The sequence below is a fragment of the Triticum aestivum genome, chromosome 1B (assembly GCF_018294505.1).
Source record: "Triticum aestivum cultivar Chinese Spring chromosome 1B, IWGSC CS RefSeq v2.1, whole genome shotgun sequence".
Classification (NCBI taxonomy): domain Eukaryota; kingdom Viridiplantae; phylum Streptophyta; class Magnoliopsida; order Poales; family Poaceae; genus Triticum; species Triticum aestivum.
Genome location: NC_057795.1, coordinates 627,954,515 through 627,974,802, shown reverse-complemented (window position 1 = coordinate 627,974,802; position 20,288 = coordinate 627,954,515). Strand labels below are relative to the sequence as shown.

General features: G+C 45.9%; 1 protein-coding gene across 1 annotated transcript; it reads right to left on the bottom strand.

Annotated features, from left to right (window-relative positions):
* Positions 1–19,176: 19,176 nt before the first annotated feature.
* LOC123143337 (histone H2B.2-like) lies at positions 19,177–19,920 on the bottom strand. Its single transcript, XM_044562224.1, has one exon. It carries the CDS (start codon positions 19,826–19,828, stop codon positions 19,367–19,369), a length of 462 nt encoding a protein of 153 aa, XP_044418159.1. The 5' UTR covers positions 19,829–19,920; the 3' UTR covers positions 19,177–19,366.
* Between the last annotated feature and the right edge of the window lie 368 nt (positions 19,921–20,288).

The window sequence follows — 20,288 nt, the reverse complement described above, 5'->3', positions numbered from 1 at the left end:
ATCAATCCCGTATTCAATTCCCTTTGTCTATCGGTATGTTACTTGCCCGAGATTCGATCGTCGGTATCCAATACCTTGTTCAATCTCGTTACCGGCAAGTCACTTTACTCGTTCCGTAACACATCATCCCATGATCAACTCCTTGGTCACATTGCGCATATGATGATGTCCTACCGAGTGGGCCCAGAGATACCTCTCTGTTTACACGGAGTGACAAATCCCAGTCTCGATCCGCATAAAACAATAGATACTTTCGGAGATACCTGTAGTGCACCTTTATAGTCACCCAGTTACGTTGTGACGTTTGATACACCCAAAGCACTCCTACGGTATCCAGGAGTTACACGCTCTCATGGTCGAAGGAAGAGATACTTGACATTGGCAAAGCTCTAGCAAATGAACTACACGATCTTTTGTGCTAGTCTTAGGATTGGGTCTTGTCCATCACATCATTCTACTAATGATGTGATCCCGTTATCAACGACATCCAATGTCCATAGCCAGGAAACCATGACTATCTGTTGATCACAACGAGCTAGTCAACTAGAGGCTCACTAGGGACATATTGTGGTCTATGTATTCACACGTGTATTACGATTTCCGGATAATACAGTTATAGCATGAATAAAAGACAATTATCATGAACAAGGAAATATAATAATAACACTTTTATTATTGCCTCTAGGGCATATTTCCAACAGTCTCCCACTTGCACTAGAGTCAATAATCTAGTTCACATCGCCATGTGATTAACACTCACGGGTCACATCGCCATGTGACTAATACCCAAGAGTTTTAGGTTTGATCATGTTGCTTGTGAGAGAGGTTTTAGTCAACGGGTCCGAACCTTTCAGATCCGTGTGTGCTTTACAAATCTCTATGTCATCTCCTAGATGTATCTACCACGCTCTATTTGGAGCTATTCCAAATAACTGTTCTACTTGGAGCTATTCTAAATTGTTGCCCTATAATACGTATCCGGTATCTCTTCTTAGAGCTATCCGGATAGGTGTTAAGCTTGCATCGACGTAACCTTTACGACGAACTCTTTTACCACCTCCATAATCGAGAAAATTCCTTAGTCCACTAGTTACCAAGGATAACTTTGACCGCTGTCTGTGATCCATTCATGGATCACTCTTGTACCCCTTGACTGACTCATGGCAAGGCACACTTCAGGTGCGGTACTCAGCATGGCATACTGTAGAGCCTATGTCTTAAGCATAGGGGACGACCTTCGTCCTTTCTCTCTATTCTGCCGAGGTCGAGCTTTAAGTCTTAACTTCGTACCTTACAAGTCAGGCAAGAACTCCTTCTTTGACTGGTCCATCTTGAACACCTTCAAGATCATGTCAAGGTATGTGCTCATTTGAAAGTATTATTAAGCATTTTGATCTATCCTTATAGATCTTGATGCTCAATGTTCAAGTAGCTTAATCCAGGCTTTCCATTGAAAAACACTTTCAAAATAACCCTATATGCTTTCCAGAAATTCTACGTCATTTCTGATCAACAATATGTCAACAACATATACTCATCAGAAATTCTATAGTGCTCCCACTCACTTCTTTGGAAATACAAGTTTCTCATAAACTTTGTACAAACCCAAAATCTTTGATCATCATCAAAGCATACATTCCAACTCCGAGATGCTCACTCCAGTCCTTAGAAGGATTGCTGGAGCTTTGCATACTTATTAGCATCTTTCGGGATTGACAAAACCTTCCGGTTGTATCACATACAACCTTTCCTCAAGAAAATCGTCGAGGAAACAATGTTTTGACATCCTATCTGCAAGATTTCATAAATAATGCAGTAATCGCTAATATAATTCCAACAGACTCTTAGCATCGCTACGAGTGAGAAAATCTCATCGTAGTCAACTCCTTGAACTTGTCGGAAAACATCTTAACGACAAGTCGAGCTTTCTTAATGGTAATTCTTACCATCATTGTCTGTCTTCCTTTTAAAATCCATCCGTACTCATTTGCCTTACGACCATCGAGCCATTCTGCCAAAGTCTTCACTTTGTTTTCATACATGGATCCTCTCTCGGATTTTATGGCCTCAAGCCATTTATCAGAATCCGGGCCCACCATCGCTTCTCCATAGCTCGTAGGCTCATTGTTGTCTAGCAACATGACTTCCAAGACAGGATTATGTACCACTCTCAAGTAGTACGCATCCTTGTCATCCTACGAGGTTTGGGAGTGACTTGATCTGAAGTTTCATGATCACTATCATAAGCTTCCACTTCAATTGGTGTAGGTGCCACGGGCACAACTTCCTGTGCCCTGCTACACACTGGTTGAAGTGATGGTTCAATAACCTCATCAAGTCTCCACCATCCTCCCACTCAATTCTTTCGAGAGAAACCTTTCCTCGAGAAAGGACCTGATTCAAGAAACAATCCTTTATTGCTTTTGGATCTGAGACAGGAGGTATACCCAACTGTTTTGGGTGTCCTATGAAGATGCATTTATCCGCTTTGGGTTCTAGCTTATCAGCCTGAAACTTTTTCACATAAGCGTCGTAGCCCCAAACTTTTAAGAAACGACAACTTAGGTTTCTCTAAACCATAATTCATATGGTGTCATCTCAACGGAATTACGTGGTACCCTATTAAAGTAAATGTGGTTGTCTCTAATGCCTAACCCATGAACAATAGTGGTAATTCGATAAGAGACATCATGGTACGCACCATATCCAATAGGGTGCAACTATGATGTTCGGACACACCATCACAGTATGGTGTTCCAGGCGGTATTAATTGCGAAACAATTTCCACAATGTCTTAATTGTGTGCCAAAACTCGTAACTCAGATATTAATCTCTATGATCATATCATAGACATTCTATCATCTTGTCACGAAGATCTTAAACTTCACTCTGAAATTACTTGAACCATTCAATAATTCAGACTTGTGTTTCATCAAGTAAATATTCTCAACATCTACTCGAATCATCTGTGAAGTAAGATCATAACGATATTCACTGCATGCCTCAGCACTCATTGGATTGCACACATCAAAATGTGTTACTTCCAACAAATTGCTATCTTGTTCCATTTTACTGAAACGAGGCTTTCAGTCATCTCGCCCATGTGGTATGATTTGCATGTCTCAAGTGATTCAAAATCAAGTGAGTTCAAATGGTCCATTTGCATGGAGTTTCTTCATGCATATACACCAATAGACATGGTTCGCATGTCTCAAACTTTTCTAAACGAGTGAGTCCAAAGATCCATCAACATGGAGCTTCTCCATGCGTTTTATACCATTATGACTTACATGGCAGTGCCACAAGTAAGTGGTACTATCATTACTATCTTATATCTTTTGGCATGAAAATATGTATCACTACGATCGAGATTCAATAAACCATTCCTTTAGGTGCAAGACCATTGAAGGTTTTATTCAAATAAATAGAGTAACCATTATTCTCCTTAAATGAATAACCGTATTGCGATAGACATAATCCAATCATATCTATGCTCAACGCAAGCACCAAATGACAATTATTCAGGTTTAATACTAATCTTGATGGTAGAGGGAGCGTGCGATGTTTGATCACATCAAACTTGGAAATGCTTCCAACACATATCGTCGGCTCACCTTTAGCTAGTCTCCGTTTATTCCGTAGCTCTTTATTTCGAGTTACTAACACTTAGCAACCGGTAGCTTATACCCTGGTGCTACTAGGAGTACTAGTAAAGTACACATTAACATAATGTATATCCAATATACTTCTATCGACCTTGCCAGCCTTCTCATCTACCAAGTATCTAGGGTAATGCTGCTCCAGTGGTTGTTCCCCTTATTACAGAAGCACTTAGTCTCGGGTTTGGGTTCAACCTTGGGTTTCTTCACTTGAGCAGCAGCTGAATTGCCGTTTCATGAAGTATCCCTTTGTTCCCTTGCCCTTCTTGAAACTAGTGGTTTCACCAACCATCAACAATTGATGCTCCTTCTTGATTTCTACTTTCGCGGTGTCAAACATCATGAATATTTCAAGGATCATCATATCTATCCCTGATATGTTATAGTTCATCACGAAGCTCTAGCAGCTTGGTGGCAATGACTTTGGAGAAACATCACTATCTCATTTGGAAGGTCAACTCCCACTCGATTCAAGTGATTGTTGCACTCAGACAATCTGAGCACAAGCTCAACGATTGAGCTTTTCTCCCTTAGTTTGTAGGCTAAGAAAATTGTCGGAGGTCTCATACCTCTTGACGTGGGCACGAGCCTGAAATCCCAATTTCAGCCCTCGAAACATCTCATATGTTCCGCGACGTTTCGAAAATGTCTTTGGTGCCTCTACTTAAACCATTTAACTGAACTATCACGTAGTTATCAAAACGTGTATGTTCGATGTTCGAAACATCCACAAACGATGTTTGGGGTTCAGCACACTAAGCAGTGCATTAAGGACATAAGCGTTCTAGTGTCCGCATAATCGCTACTGTCAACTTTCAACTATATTTTCTCTAGGAACATAACTAAAACAGTAGAACTATAGCGTGAACTACGACATAATTTGCAAAAGGTCTTTTGACTATGTTCAGGATAATTAAGTTCATCTTATGAACTCCCACTTAGATAGACATCCCTCTGGTCATCTAAGTGATCACATGATCCGAGTCAACTAGGCCGTGTCCGATCATCACGTGAGACGGACTAGTCATCATCGGTGAACATCTTCATGTTGATCGTATCTACTATACGACTCATGCTCGACCTTTCGGTCTCCGTGTTCCGAGGCCATGTCTGCACATGCTAGGCTCGTCAAGTTAACCCTAAGTGTTTTCACTGTGTAAAACTGTCTTACACCCGTTGTATGTGAACGTAAGAATCCATCACACCCGATCATCACGTGGTGCTTAGAAGCGACGAACTGTAGCAACGGTGCACAGTTAGGGGAGAACACTTCTTGAAATTTTTGTAAGGGATCATCTTATTTACTACCGTCGTCCTAAGTAAACAAGATGCATAAACATAATAAACATCACATGCAATTATATAGTTGTGACATGATATGGCCAATATCATATAGCTCCATTGATCTCCATCTTCGGGGCTCCATGATCATCTTGTCACCGGCATGACACCATGATCTCCATCATCGTGTCTTCATGAAGTTGTCACGCCAACGACTACTTCTACTTCTATGGCTAACGCGTTTAGCAATAAAGTAAAGTAAGTTACATGGCGTTCTTCAATGACACGCAGGTCATACAAAAAATAAAGACAACTCCTATGGCTCCTGCCGGTTGTCATACTCATCGACATGCAAGTCGTGATTCCTATTACAAGAACATGATCAATCTCATACATCACATATCATTCATCACATTCCTCTTGGCCATATCACATCACATAGGATACCCTGCAAAAACAAGTTAGACGTCCTCTAATTGTTGTTGCATGTTTTACGTGGCTGCTATGGGTTTCTAGCAAGAACGTTTCTTACCTACGCAAGACCACAACGTGATATGCCAATTGCTATTTACCCTTCATAAGGACCCTTTTCATCGAATCCGTTCCGACTAAAGTGGGAGAGACTGGCACCCGCTAGCCACCTTATGCACCAAGTGCATGTCAATCGGTGGAACCTGTCTCACGCAAGAGTACGTGTAAGGTCAGTCCGGGCCGCTTCATCCCACAATACCGTCGAAACAAGATTGGACTAGTAACGGTAAGCATATTGAACAAAATCAACGCCCACAACTACTTTGTGTTCTACTCGTGCAAAGAATCTACGCAATAGACCTAGCTCATGATGCCACTGTTGGGGAACGTAGCAGAAATTCAAAATTTTCCTACGTGTCACCAAGATCTATCTATGGAGAAACCAGCAACGAGGGGAAGGAGAGTGCATCTACATACCCTTGTAGATCGCTAAGCGGAAGCGTTCAAGTGAACGGGGTTGATGAAGTCGTACTCGTCGTGATTCAAATCACCGATGATCAAGTGTCGAACGCACGGCACCTCCGCGTTCAACACACGTACAGCCCGGTGACGTATCCCACGCCTTGATCCAGCAAGGAGAGAGGGAGAGGTTGAGGAAGACTCCATCCAGCAGCAGCACAACGGCGTGGTGGTGGAGGAGGAGCGTGGCAATCCTGCAGGGCTTCGCCAAGCACCACGGGAGAAGAGGAGTACTTGGGAGAGGGGGAGGGCTGCGCCAGAACTTCGTGTGAAGCTCCCATGCGTCTCCCCACTATATATAGGGGTGGAGGGGATGGTTTCTTGCCCTCCAAGTCCATTGGGGCGTTGGCCAAGGTGGGAGGAAAGAAATCCCATCATTTCCTTCCCCACCGATTGTTATCCCCCCTTTTTAGGGATCTTGATCTTATCCCTTCGGGATATGATCTTATTCCTTCTAAGGGGGAATCTTGGTGCGCCTTGACCAGGGGTGTGGGGCCTTGCCCCCACTACCCACGTTCATGTGGGTCCCCCCATGCAGGTGGGCCCCACTCCGGAACCTTCTAGAACCTTCCCGGTACAATACCGAAAAATCCCGAACATTTTCCGGTGGCCAAAATAGGACTTCCCACATATAAATCTTTACCTCCGGACCATTTCGGAACTCCTCGTGACGTACGGCACTCCGAACAACATTCGGTAACCACATACAAACTTCCTTTATAACCCTAGCGTCATCGAACCTTAAGTGTGTAGACCCTACGGGTTCGGGAGACATGCAGACATGACCGAGACGTTCTCCGGTCAATAACCAACAGCGGGATCTGGATACCCATGATGGCTCCCACATGTTCCACGATGATCTCATCGGATGAACCACGATGTCAAGGACTTAATCAATCCCGTATTCAATTCCCTTTGTCTATCGGTATGTTACTTGCCCGAGATTCGATCGTCGGTATCCAATACCTTGTTCAATCTCGTTACCGGCAAGTCACTTTACTCGTTCCGTAACACATCATCCCGTGATCAACTCCTTGGTCACATTGCGCATATGATGATGTCCTACCGAGTGGGCCCAGAGATACCTCTCCGTTTACACGGAGTGACAAATCCCAGTCTCGATCCGCGTAAAACAATAGATACTTTCGGAGATACCTGTAGTGCACCTTTATAGTCACCCAGTTACGTTGTGACATTTGATACACCCAAAGCACTCCTATGGTATCCAGGAGTTACACGCTCTCATAGTCGAAGGAAGAGATACTTGACATTGGCAAAGCTCTAGCAAATGAACTACACGATCTTTTGTGCTAGTCTTAGGATTGGGTCTTGTCCATCACATCATTCTCCTAATGATGTGATCCCGTTATCAATGACATCCAATGTCCATAGCCAGGAAACCATGACTATCTGTTGATCACAACGAGCTAGTCAACTAGAGGCTCACTAGGGACATATTGTGGTCTATGTATTCACACGTGTATTACGATTTCCGGATAATACAGTTATAGCATGAATAAAAGACAATTATCATGAACAAGGAAATATAATAATAACACTTTTATTATTGCCTCTAGGGCATATTTCCAACAATTTCTTCTAGTCCGGCCGTGGTCGCATCCATCCACTCAAAGTGTTCGGTGCATCGAAGAAGGCGATACAAGGGTAGTGCCTTTTCTCCTAAGCGGGAGATAAAGCGGCTTAAGGAAGCCACACATCCAGTTAGTTTCTGGATCTGCTTGAGGTCTGTTGGGATAGCCAACTGTGACAGAGCTCGGATTTTTGCTGGATTGGCTTCAATTCCTCTATTGGAAACGATGAAGCCGAGTAATTTTCCGGAGGGTACTCCGAAGACACACTTCTCCGGGTTAAGCTTGATGTCGTATGTTCGGAGATTATCGAACGTAAGCCTCAAGTCGTCTATTAAGGTTTCAACGTGTCTTGTTTTGATAACCACGTCGTCTACGTAGGCCTCTACTATCTTGCCGATTTGTTTTTCCAGGCATGTCTGGATCATGCGTTGATAGGTTGCGCCGACGTTTTTTATCTCGAAGGGCATGGTGTTGAAACAGAAGGGGCCGTACGGGGTGATGAAGGCTGTTGCAGCCTGGTCGGACTCCGCCATCTTTATTTGATGGTATCCGAAGTATGCGTCGAGGAAACACAATGAATCATGTCCTATGGTGGCATCGATTATCTGATCAATGCTGGGGAGGGGGAAGGGATCCTTGGGGCAAGCTTTATTGAGGTCTTTGAAATCGACACATAAGCGCCAGGATTTGTCCTTTTTTGGCACCATTACCAAGTTTGCTAGCCAATCCGGATGTTTGATGTCTCTTATGATTCCGGCTTCGAGTAGCTTGCCTAGCTCTTCTCCCATGGCTTGCTACTTAGGTTCTGAGAAGCGCCTAAGAGTCTGCTTGACTGGCTTGTATCCTTTTACTATATTGAGGCTGTGTTCGGCCAGCTTGCATGGGATGCCCGGCATTTCTGAAGGATGCCAGGCGAAAATATCCCAATTTTCACGCAGGAAATCTCGCAGTGCGGCGTCTATTGTGGAGTTCAGCTGTGTCCCTATGGAAGCTGTTTTTAAAGGGTCCGTTGGGTGGACCTGGAATTTGACTATCTCGTCCGCAGGCTTGAAGGAGGTGGATTTAGGTTGCTTGTCGAATATCACGTCGTCTCTGTCCACTGTTGCTCGTAGTGTTGTCAGCTCTTCGGCCGCGAGGGCTTCTGATAATGCCTCCAGGGCGAGGGCGGCAGTTCTGTTTTCTGCACAGAGTGCGACGTCCAAATCACTAGCTAGAGTGATGATTCCATTGGGCCCGGGCATTATGAGCTTCATGTACCCGTAAAGGGGTATAGCCTGAAAACTCGTGAATGCATCCCGCCCTAAGAGGGCGTGGTATCCGCTGCTGAACGGGGCTACTTGGAATGTAATTTCTTCGGACCTGTGATTCTCCGGCGCGCCGAATACCACATCCAGTGTGATTTTTCCCGCGCATTGTGCCTCTCGACTGGGGATGATTCCCCCGAAGGTAGTGCTGCTTCGTTCAATGCGACTCTTGTCAATTTCCATCTTGTTGAGGGTTTCCTCATAGATGAGGTTTAGTCCGCTTCCGCCGTCCATGAGCACTTTAGTAAGCCTGAAGCCATCCATGATTGAGCTAAGGACCAAAGCGGCTGGTGCTCGGAATGTCCGGCATTGGGGTTCGTCACTGGCATTGTAGGTTATAGCCGTGTCGTTCCATGGGTTTGTTGTTGCCATGTGGCAAACTTCTGCGAGGCTACGCTGAGCTCGCTTTCGCCTATTATTTGAGGCGAAGGTCTCGAAGACTGTAAATACCATATTGTTGTCTCCGGCGGGATGTTTCATGAGGAGATCTTCACCGCTCTTTGCCACCTGCCGGAGTATCCAACATGCTCTAAGGCTATGCGTTGGCGTAGTATCCAGTGTGCTATGAATCTTGCATGGTCCGTTTAGCCATTCTTCCAATATGGTTCCTCACCTTGCGGCGGGATTTATTTTTTTGGTACTTGAATCGGGTGACTTACGATAGCTTATCCTTTTAGTTCGGACAGGGGATTTGGCCAGAGTCGGACTGTCCCAGAAACTTGTTTGGGTTTTCCAGGCGCTTTCCATCGCACAGTACTTTTGCACTGTGGCCGCTAAGTCAGCGAAGTGTACTATGTCGCGGCGGCTTATAGCATTCAGGATCCCTTTGTCCGTGCAATTTTTGCAAAAGAGGGAGATTGCATCTGCCTCACGACAGTCCTTGACCCTGTTTATCACAAGGAGGAATCTGGCCCAGTAGTGATGTATTGTTTCTTGGGGCTCTTGTCTGATATGGGAAAGATTGGATAAATCTGGGTGGGTGGGTGGATTTGAATCCGAATCCCGACCCGATCTGGGACCCAGGGGCAAAGAAGCTTCTGAGCTTAATGGCTCGGGTTCTGGGGCATTGCCCAATTTCTTCGGTCCCCCCCCCCCCTGATCCTGAGTCCGGGACCGGGGTCATGTATTCCCGCGAGCGGGTGTCCAGCTCAGAGAGCTCGGAAATCCGGACATAGTTCGTCCTCAAAGTGGAGGGAGAATTAGGATGATGCTCTTCCACTACCGATATCTCATGGGTGACCGGTGGAGAGTGAATCTCCCTTTGATCAGGTTTAAGCCCGATCCGGTCATAGTCCGTAGCAACGCCCAGGGCGACGATGCGATCCAAGAGCTCATTGAGGGAGGAGAGCTCCATTGGATCCATCTGCTCGGCAAATTCTGAATCAACGTGGAGGCTATTTTTAATGACCTGAGAAGTCATTGTCGGCGCGACAGCCGATCGGGCGGTCAAAACGAAGCCGCCCAGCCGGAGAGTTTGGCCTAAAGCCAGGGCTCCCCTGGAGATGATGTTGTCCTTGATAGCGAGACAAGCCATCAAGCCTTATCGCGACGACACAGAGGAACTCTCAATGAAAGCACCAATGTCGGTGTCAAAACCGGCGGATCTCGGGTAGGGGGTCCCGAACTGTGCGTCTAAGGATAATGGTAACAGGAGACTGGGGACACGATGTTTACCCAGGTTCGGGCCCTCTCGATGGAGGTAATACCCTACTTCCTGCTTGATTGATCTTGATGATATGAGTATTACAAGAGTTGATCTACCACGAGATCATAGAGGCTAAACCCTAGAAGCTAGCCTATGGTATGATTGTTGATGATGATCGTGAGTCCTACGGACTAAACCCTCCGGTTTATATAGACACCGGAGGGGGCTAGGGTTACACAAAGTTGGTTTACAGAGAAGGAGATCTACATCCGAATCGCCAAGCTTGCCCTCCACGCCAAGGAGAGTCCCATCCAGACACGGGACGAAGTCTTCTATCTTGTATCTTCATAGTCCAACAGTCCGGCGAAAGTATATAGTCCGGCTATCCGGATACCCCCTTATCCAGGACTCCCTCAAAGGGGAGTGAAAGATGTTCTACTGAGAGCTGCACAAACTGGTGAAACATCTAAAAAGGTAATGCCGTAATAGATACGTGGCACACCTCTCTCGTATGTCATCTTGAGTAAATAGGCAATTTTTTGACTAATTTAATCCATAGATAAATCACTAGCATGGTATTGACTAAATTAACGACATACTGATTCTGATCTAAACATGCACGTACTAAGCAAACCGTAGACACATCTACACATACTGCTAGTACTGCCAATACGAAAATAAACAGGAGCGAGGTAAACGTGTTATACCCTCCAGTAGGCCAGGGAAAAGCCGCGGCGGCGGTGGCAGCAACGGCGTCCTCAGCGGCCTTCTTGTTGGCTTCAAGTTTCTTGGCGGCGGCACGTTCGGCGTCGGTGGACATGATGATGACGAGGGCGACATGGACATAGAGGAAGTAGACGAACGGCGAGCAGTCGCATAGTCGCTTCCCAAAAACCTATTCGCCCCGCTCCCATACAGGATTCGGAGAGGCAGGGTTTCGGAGACCTGCTCTCCCATCGACCGTGTACATGGCGAACGGGGTGGAGTCATCGGTGGCGGCAGCAACAAAGGAACGACAGTGGGCATGCACCTGGAGGAGATGTGATCTGATCGTGGCGGCTAGGGTTAGGAGACATCTCACACTCATATAGGTGCAGCCGTGTGAAGAGGCATGGGCCCGACCCACGTCCGAGTCCGACACATCCCATGATCCGACGTCTCAGATCGTGGCCCAACTGTCAGAAAACTCTCTATCACCGACTGGCAAAACTAAGTGGGTAGGTGTGAGCTCGGCTCGGCTCATTCCCGCAACCCACGGCACGGCACGACGCGTCGTGACGAAGCATGGCATGGTGAGCGGTGGAGGAGGAGTGGGCAAGGGCCCCTTCTATTCTAAAGCTCCAATAGCATGTAGACGAGAAACCCTTATAAGGAGGTCCAACACCTCTCCAACTTCCAGGGTGGGACTAAACTTCCCACTACACCTAGTGTCAATAAACCTACATGGGCCCTTACAGATTTTTCAGAAATTGCTATATGGGCCTATAGCCCATCCCAAATTTCAGCAATCCCCCACCAGATCTCGAGGTCCCATTGTGTCCTCTGTTCCAATTGATGTTTCAATATACTAGTGTTTTAGTGAAGACCTGTTAAGGTTGAGCTTCAAATAGAGCAAGTAGCTACACTCCTTCACAACTGAACAATGGAATATGCCTTGAATTGTCGGTTTGGCGTAAAGAAGCTTCACCACATGTCTTACTAGTACTAGGCTGCCGAAGGCTGACCCCTGGGGTGGAGCATATAGGTCACACTCCTAGCCTATTCATGAGCTTACTAGAGATCACCCCAATCTCATAGACTGTAACCAGCAGTCAGGCTCATATAGGTGTGTTCCTCCAAAGATCGCTCTGTAGGATAGCATCTTGCTTACATAAGCTTTGGAACACATTAAGACAATAGTCATCCTATCATACAGCATCGAGAGTATTGCATCTCCAACTGAGTGGGTTACTATAGTTACTCTTCTCAGTTCACCACTAGCTTGTTTTCCCAGGTCCTACGTCACGAGATCTCTGATCACATAGGTTGGGTTACTACCATGGCAACTCATGTGGGTCTCATACCCATCTCACTTGATGCATTATCTATCACAACACGTGATAGCCCTTTTGTAAAGGGATCTGCCAGATTCTTAGCCGTTTGGACATACTCCAACGCTATCACTCCAGAGTTTCTTTATTTTCTGACAGCTTTTAACCTCATTCTTATGTGTTTGTTGGACTTCATGTTGTCCTTTGAACTCTTCACCTTGGTGATGATAGTCTAATTGTCACAGTTCATAAGGATAGCCGGGATCGGCTTATCAACCAATGGCAAGTCCATCAAAAGATCTCAAAGCCATCCTACTTTGACACCAGATGTGTCTAATGCTGTTAATTTTGCTTCCATTGTCGATCTGGTTAAGATTGTTTGCTTGCAAGACTTCTAGAAAACAGCGCCACCTCCAAGAGTAAACATATACCCAGTTGTGGCCTTCATCTCATCAGCATTAGAGATCCAATTAGCATAACTATATCCTTCAAGTACCGATGGGTATCTGATATAGTGAAGTCCATAGTTTATAGTACCCTTCAGATAGCGCATAACTTTTTCAACGGCATGCCAATGTACATCACCCGGTTTGGAAACAAATTGGCTCAGTTTGCTTATAGCAAATGCGATGTCAGGCCTCGTTGCGCTTGCTAGGTACATAAGTGAACCAATGATTTGAGAGTATCTCAATTGATCTTTAGTCGTGCCTTCAAACTTTCGAATCAACATGCTAGGAGCATATGGTGTTCGAGATGGTATGCAATCCTAATATCCAAAATGACTCAACACCTTCTCAACATAATGGGATTGTAGAAGTGTAATCCCACCATCATCATCTCTCAGTAGCTTGATGTTCAAGATAACATCAGCCACACCAAGGTCTTTCATCTCAAAGTTCTAAGATAGAAATGACTTGACCTCATCAATGACTTTGAGGTTGGTTCTGAATATCAGTATGTCATCAACATACAAGCACAGTATAACTCCTTCGCCCCCACCATGGTGATAGTATACACATTTGTCAACTTCATTAACAACAAAGCCAAGAGATGTCAGAGTTGTATTAAACTTGTCATGCCATTGCTTAGGTGCTTGTTTCAGGCCATATAAAGATTTCAGCAACCCACACACTTTTCCTTCCTGACCATCTATCACAAAGCCATCTGGTTATTGCATGTAGATTTCCTCATTTAGCTCTCCATTCAGGAAAGCCATCTTAACATCCATCTGGTGAACGAGAAGACCATGTGAGGACGCCAACGAGAGTAATACTCGAATGATGGTCAGCCTGGCCATAAGTGAATCATTATCGAAGAAATATTCCTCTTCTTTCTGGTCATAGTCCTTGGCCACAAGCCTAGCCTTGTACTTATCAATCATACCATCAGGCCTACACTTCTTCTTGAACACCCACTTACATCCCAATGGTTTGCAACCATAGGGACGGGAGTGATCTCCCATGTCCCGTTAGCCATGATGGAGTCCATCTTGCTATGGATCGCATCCTTCCAGTAGTCAGCTTCTGGAGAGGCATACGCTTCTGAAATAGAAGTGGGAGTATCATCCACGAGGTACACGAAGAAATCATCACCAAAGGTATTTGCAGTCTTTTGTCTCTTGCCCCTACCAAGGGTTTCCTCGTCATCCTCCTCAGGATATCATCATGTGTTCGTTCATTTTATTCCATAGGAATGGCAGGCTCAGGAGTCTCCTCAAATTCCTGTCTAGAAGTGCTTTGCATATCTCTCATAGGAAAAATATCCTCGAAGAATGTAGCATCCTTAGACTCCATAATTGTACCGACCTTCTAGTCAGGTACCTCAGATTTCACTACTAGAAATCTATAGCCAAAGCTATTCTTAGTGTATCCCAAATTAACGTAGTCCACAGTCTTTGGTCCATGCTTATGCTTTTTGGGGATCGGCACATTCACTTTCGCCAAACAGCCCCAAGTGCGCAAGTACGAGAGTGTTGTCCTTCTCTTTGCCCATTTCTCATAGGGAGTGATCTCATTATCCTTTGTCAGAACTTTATTCCGGACATGACATGCCATCAATATAGCCTCCCCCCACCATGCCTTGGATAAACCCGATGTATCTAACATGGCGTTAACCAAATCAGTTAGAGTATGGTTATTCTGCTCAGCAACCCCGTTTGACTGGGGTGAATAGGGAGGCGTCCTCTCATGAATAATGTCGTGTTCCGAACAAAAGGAATCAAACTCACTCGAGAAGTACTCTCCACCACGATCTGATCGGACTCATCTAATTTTCTTTTCAAGTTGATTCTCAACTTCTACCTTATAGATTTTAAAGTAGTGTAGAGCCTTATCTTTAGTATTTAACAGATAAACATAGCAATATCTAGTGGAATCATCTATCAATGTCATAAAATATTCCTTTCCACCTTTAGTCAACACACCATGAATCTCACAAAGATCAGAATGTATGAGTTCTAATGGTGCCAAGTGTCTCTCCTCCGCAGCCTTGTGAGGTTGGCGAGGTTGCTTAGCTTGCACACATGAAAGGCGCTTAGAACCTTTGGCTAAAGTGAAACTCGGGATTAAATCCAACTTATCTAGCTGTGTCATAACACCGAAACTAATGTGACAAAGACGTGAATGCCAAACTTCAAATTCATTAACACTCGAATGAATATGGTTCATGACTTTCTTACAAAAATCAGCGAGGGAAAGGCGAAACATCCCTCTGCTCTCATGACCTTTTCCAACAAATAGTCCATATTTAGTAACAACTAATTTATTAGACTCGAAGACCAACTTAAACCCTTGTCTACATAGAAGGGAGCCACTAACCAGGTTCTTATTGATAGCGGGGACATGTTGCACGTTCTTCAACTACACGATCCTTCCTGAAGTAAACTTCAGATCAACCGTGCCAACACCATGAACAGAAGCACTCGTGCCATTCCCCATCAATATGGACCCGTGGCATGTGACCTGGTAAGATGAAAATAATGAAATATCAGCACACACATGAACACATACACATGTGTCCACCCACAAATCGGTGGGCTAAAACACTGAAAAAATAGTAAATAAATTAATGTACCTAGATGCACCATTCTCATTGTTGCCCACAATGATGTTGACAGACTTGGGAGTCCTGTCCTGACTTCTTAAGCTTGTTTGGGCACTTGTTGGCCCAATGTTCAACCGAACCACAAGTAAAGCAGCCCCCATCCTTCTTGTTCTTCTTGAAGGTCTTCTTACCCTTCTTTTTAAAGTCGGTATTGTGTTGGACACCGTTCTTTCCCTTGGGCTTGTGGGAGTTGAAGTTCCTATGGTTCACCATGTTGGCGATAGAAGTCCCTTCAGCCCCTTTTCCGTGCGAGTTCTTTGCCCTCAAATTCTGCTCAACACTCAGATGGCCAGTGACGTCCTCCACAGAGATTTCATGCCTCTGATGTTTCAGAGTGGTGGCAAAGTTCCTCCAGGAATTAGGGAGCTTAGCGATTATGCAGCCCGCGACAAGCTTGCCCGGTAAATCGCACTTAAGAAGCTCAAGCTCCTTAACGATGCATATTATCTGATGAGCCCGCTCCAGTACAGGATGGTTTTCAACCATCTTGTGATCGTGGAACTACTCTATAATATACATTTCGCTCCCAGCATCGGTGGCCCCGAATTTAGATTCGAGCGTCTCCCACAAGCCCTTGGCGACACGCATATGTAAATATGCGTCGACCAGTTTATCTCCGATCACGCTAAGAGCTGGTCCGAGGAATACAACAATGACCTCCCTGAATGCCTTCTCCTGTTCAGGAGCAATCGTTCCCGTGGAGACACCAGCGACTCAGAACACGTTCGTAGCCATGAGCCATAAAGTGGTCTTACGCTGCCAACGCTTAAAGTACGTACTGGTAAACTTATCCGGTTTCAGTGCAGCGGCAAAGCCACTTGCGGAAAAATTCATACACATAATAGGTTTTTCGATTGTTGAGTAAATATGCAATTTTTTGACTAATTTAATCCATAGATAAATCACTAGCATGGCATTGACTGAATTGACGACATATTGATTCTGATCTAAACATGCACGTACTAAGCAAACAGTAGACACATCTACACATACTGCTAGTGCTGCCAATACGAAAATAAACAGGAGCGGGATAAACGTGTTATACCCTCCAGTAGGCTAGGCAGAAGTCGTGGCGGCGCTGGCAGCAGCGGCGTCCTCAGCGGCCTTCTTGTCAGCTTCAAGTTTCTCGGCGGCAGCATGTTAGGCATCGGTGGACATGATGATGACGAGGGCGCCACGGACGTAGAGGAAGTAGACGAACGATGAGCAGTCGCTTAGTCGCTTCCCAAAAACCTATTCGCCCCTCTCTCGTACAGGATCCGGAGAGGCGGGGTTTCGAAGACCTACTCTCCCTCGACCGTATACGCGGCGGACACCGACGGCAGCAGCAGCAAAGGAACGACTATGGGCGTGCGCGTGGAGCAGATGCGATCTGATCGTGGCGGCTAGGGTTAGGAGACATCTCGCACTTATATAGGCGCAGCCGCATGAAGAGACGTGGGCTCGACCCACGTCCGAATCTGTGACAGCCCACAATCCGACGTCTCATATCATGGCCCAGCTGTCAGAAAACTCTCCGTCACTAACTAGCAAAAATAAGCGCGTAGGTGTGAGCTCGGCTCGGCTCATTCCCGCAACTCGCGGCGTGTCGAGGCGGGCGGCGAAGGAGAAGTGCGCGAGGGCCTCTTCTCTTATCAAGCTCCAATAGCATGTAGAAGAGAACCTTATAATGAGCTCCAACTCCTCTCCAACTTCCGGGGTGGGACTGAACTTCCCACTACACCTAGTGCCTATAAACCCACATAGGCCCTTAGAGATTTTTCAGAAATTGCTATATGGGCCTATAGCCCATCCCAAATTTCAGCATGTCAAATATTCGGTAGAAATTACTTGTAAAAACATTGCATTTGCTGGTCTGTAGGTGTCTGAAGAAAGGCTTATCTCACTTCTGAAGCAAATCAACACCCACACAAGCAAACAAACCAAAGTGGCGGTAGAGTCACTGCACATAAGGAAAATTACTTAGCTTCCAGTAGTGGGTTTAGTCTACCTTCATTAAAACCCGATATGATCTGAGGTGCAAATTTCTCTGCATTTGTGATTCTTACAGTGCAACAGATGGCTAGGCATCTGAAAAATAACCTTAAAAAGTGCAGTCAGCTTTATCCCCCTTTGCCTTTCATGCTAACTCTAGTATGTTTAACAGATTCAGAGGTGTCGCAGCGTCGTTGAAGACGATGACTAGTTGGTAAGCTTGATGTACGAGCGAATGGGTGCAGCGGCGTTTGGTGCTTGTTTCAAAAATAATCAAAACCTGACAAACTATTTGATTGGTCTTGGGCTGTATATGATCTAGATATTATTCGGGGGGTTTATTGATAAGAGTTCATGTGTCGCTTCTACGCCTGAAACTCTCTGCAACACCTTCCAATTGTTGTGGTCGATTTATCAAATCCTGTCATCAGATAATTGTATTAATATGTACGATTTCTTCTTGTGATGTCTGCCACTCGGTGGTTTACATGATTGTCCCTATTACACCCTGTCTGTCCAGTTCCTTCATCTGCATCACTCGCTTAAGGAATAGATATGAAGTAATCCAAGATTAAGAAAATGGAGAGGCTACATCTAGCAACTCAGATTTTGGTAATTCTTGGTTGACTGAGATTTACAGAACTGGCAGCTGAAAATTGGCAAAGGTGATCTCTCTTTCTGCGTTCTAAAGCAATTCATGGGCAAGCAAAAGATGACCAAATTAATGCCTCCTAGTGTGGTCTTGACACTGAAGCAAACACACTTACTTGTATGCTCTGTTTTACAACCATCGGTTTCCCTGGACGACTCGGTGGATGTCCTGCAGCTTCAGCTTGTTGGCGACTATAATCACGTTGTGGCGAAGATTCTGCAGGAGACGACGTAGGCGGAAACCACTGCTGCACCTTCACACCGTCTCCATCACGCAGCTCGGCAGCTGCACATGTATTGGACTTTGAAGAATAAGAAAATTAAGTAATCCAAGATTAACAAAACAGACGGGTCGGTTTGGCAATGCAGAACATTTTGTACAGCAGCCAAGTCTGACGCTGCTAGTTCAACCACAGGACAAGATGATAGATTCAGCTCCATGGTACACCAAATGTGCACACAAGGCATGTAAAGTTTCTTCAGTGGGCAGTGCGAAAATAAAACAAAGAAGCATCCCTCTAGAGCCTAATCTTGTTCAGTACAAGAAATGGACGGCAACTTGCATTTCATTTTTCTAGAGAACGAACCACATTTGCTGTTGTTAGAGTAACACGCTCATGTATAACACCAAGCTATTGCTGATATGCTATGTTAATCATGGAGGATTGAACAAGGCTAGGTTCACCAAGTCCGCAAGACTGAACAAGACTATAGGCTCTGCACCTAACGCAAACGGAACCTGACGATGGAGAACCAGGAATCTGCAAACTTGGCTTGCATTGCTAAGAAATGAAAGCACAACATGGCAGAGATTAGCTTAAGCCCCTAGTAAAAATCAAATCTACCAATACAGAGATGCATCACTATTTCTGAATTACTGTTTGCACCACAGAATTCAGGTCTTACTACCAACGAGACGACAGCAAGCATTCAGCGATTCCCACGAAATTCAGCAAAAGTACTAGTACTTGAAACATTCAGATAGATTAGCAACTTCAGTTCTCACAACCAACCAGCCAACGAAGCGTTGGCGACCACTCCTACCACTACTTGCAGATACGTAAGCAGAGTCAGCGACCACTAACAGGAGACAACAGCAGCCAACTACATCTGTCGCAACAAGCGACGCGACATCAGTCTAGGAGGATGTGAACTTGGTGACGGCCTTGGTGCCCTCGGAGACGGCGTGCTTGGCGAGCTCGCCGGGGAGCACGAGGCGGACGGAGGTCTGGATCTCCCGGGAGGTGATGGTGGGCTTCTTGTTGTACCTCGCGAGCTTGGCGGACTCGCCGGCGAGCTTCTCGAAGATGTCGTTGATGAAGGAGTTCATGATGGACATGGCCTTGGAGGAGATGCCGATGTCGGGGTGGACCTGCTTCAGCACCTTGAAGATGTAGATCTTGTACGTCTCCACGCCCTTCTTGGCCTTGCTGCCCTTCTTCCTGCCCCGGGTCTTCCCCTCGCCGCCGGCCTCCTTGGACGCCGTCTTGCCCGCCGGCAGCCGCTTCTCGGCCTTGGGCTTCTTGCCCGCGGGGGTCTTCTCCGCCGCCTTCTCGACCTTGTTCTCGGCGACGGGCTTCTTGTCTGCCTTGGGGGCCATGGCTGCCGCTTCGGGTGGGGTTGGGAGCTCCGGTGGTGAGATGTGTGAGTTTGCTGGAGGCAGGGAAGATGAGGACTGAGATTGTGGGGAATGGAGGAGATGGGTGCTGGATTTTATAGAGGGGGGGAGGTGCGCGCTGATTGGTGGAGGGGTCAGTGCCTCGGATCGCTGACGTGGAGCGACAGTATGGCCCACTCCCGAACTGCTGCAAAGCATCCCTTTGAACGAGGGGTATTGCCCTGGACTTGACAAAGCCCCAAGCAAAAATCATAAATCCGGGTGATTCTATGGTTGCAACGTATGGACCCCTCCAGACCCTAGAGCCACTTGCATATCCCACACAATCCGGACGTCCCCGCCATCTTCAAGGTGTCTACTAACTGGCAGGTTGGCAATGGGACCAGCTGTAAATTCTGGAGTGACCATTGGATCGACGGTAGATCTATGGCCAAGATCCCCC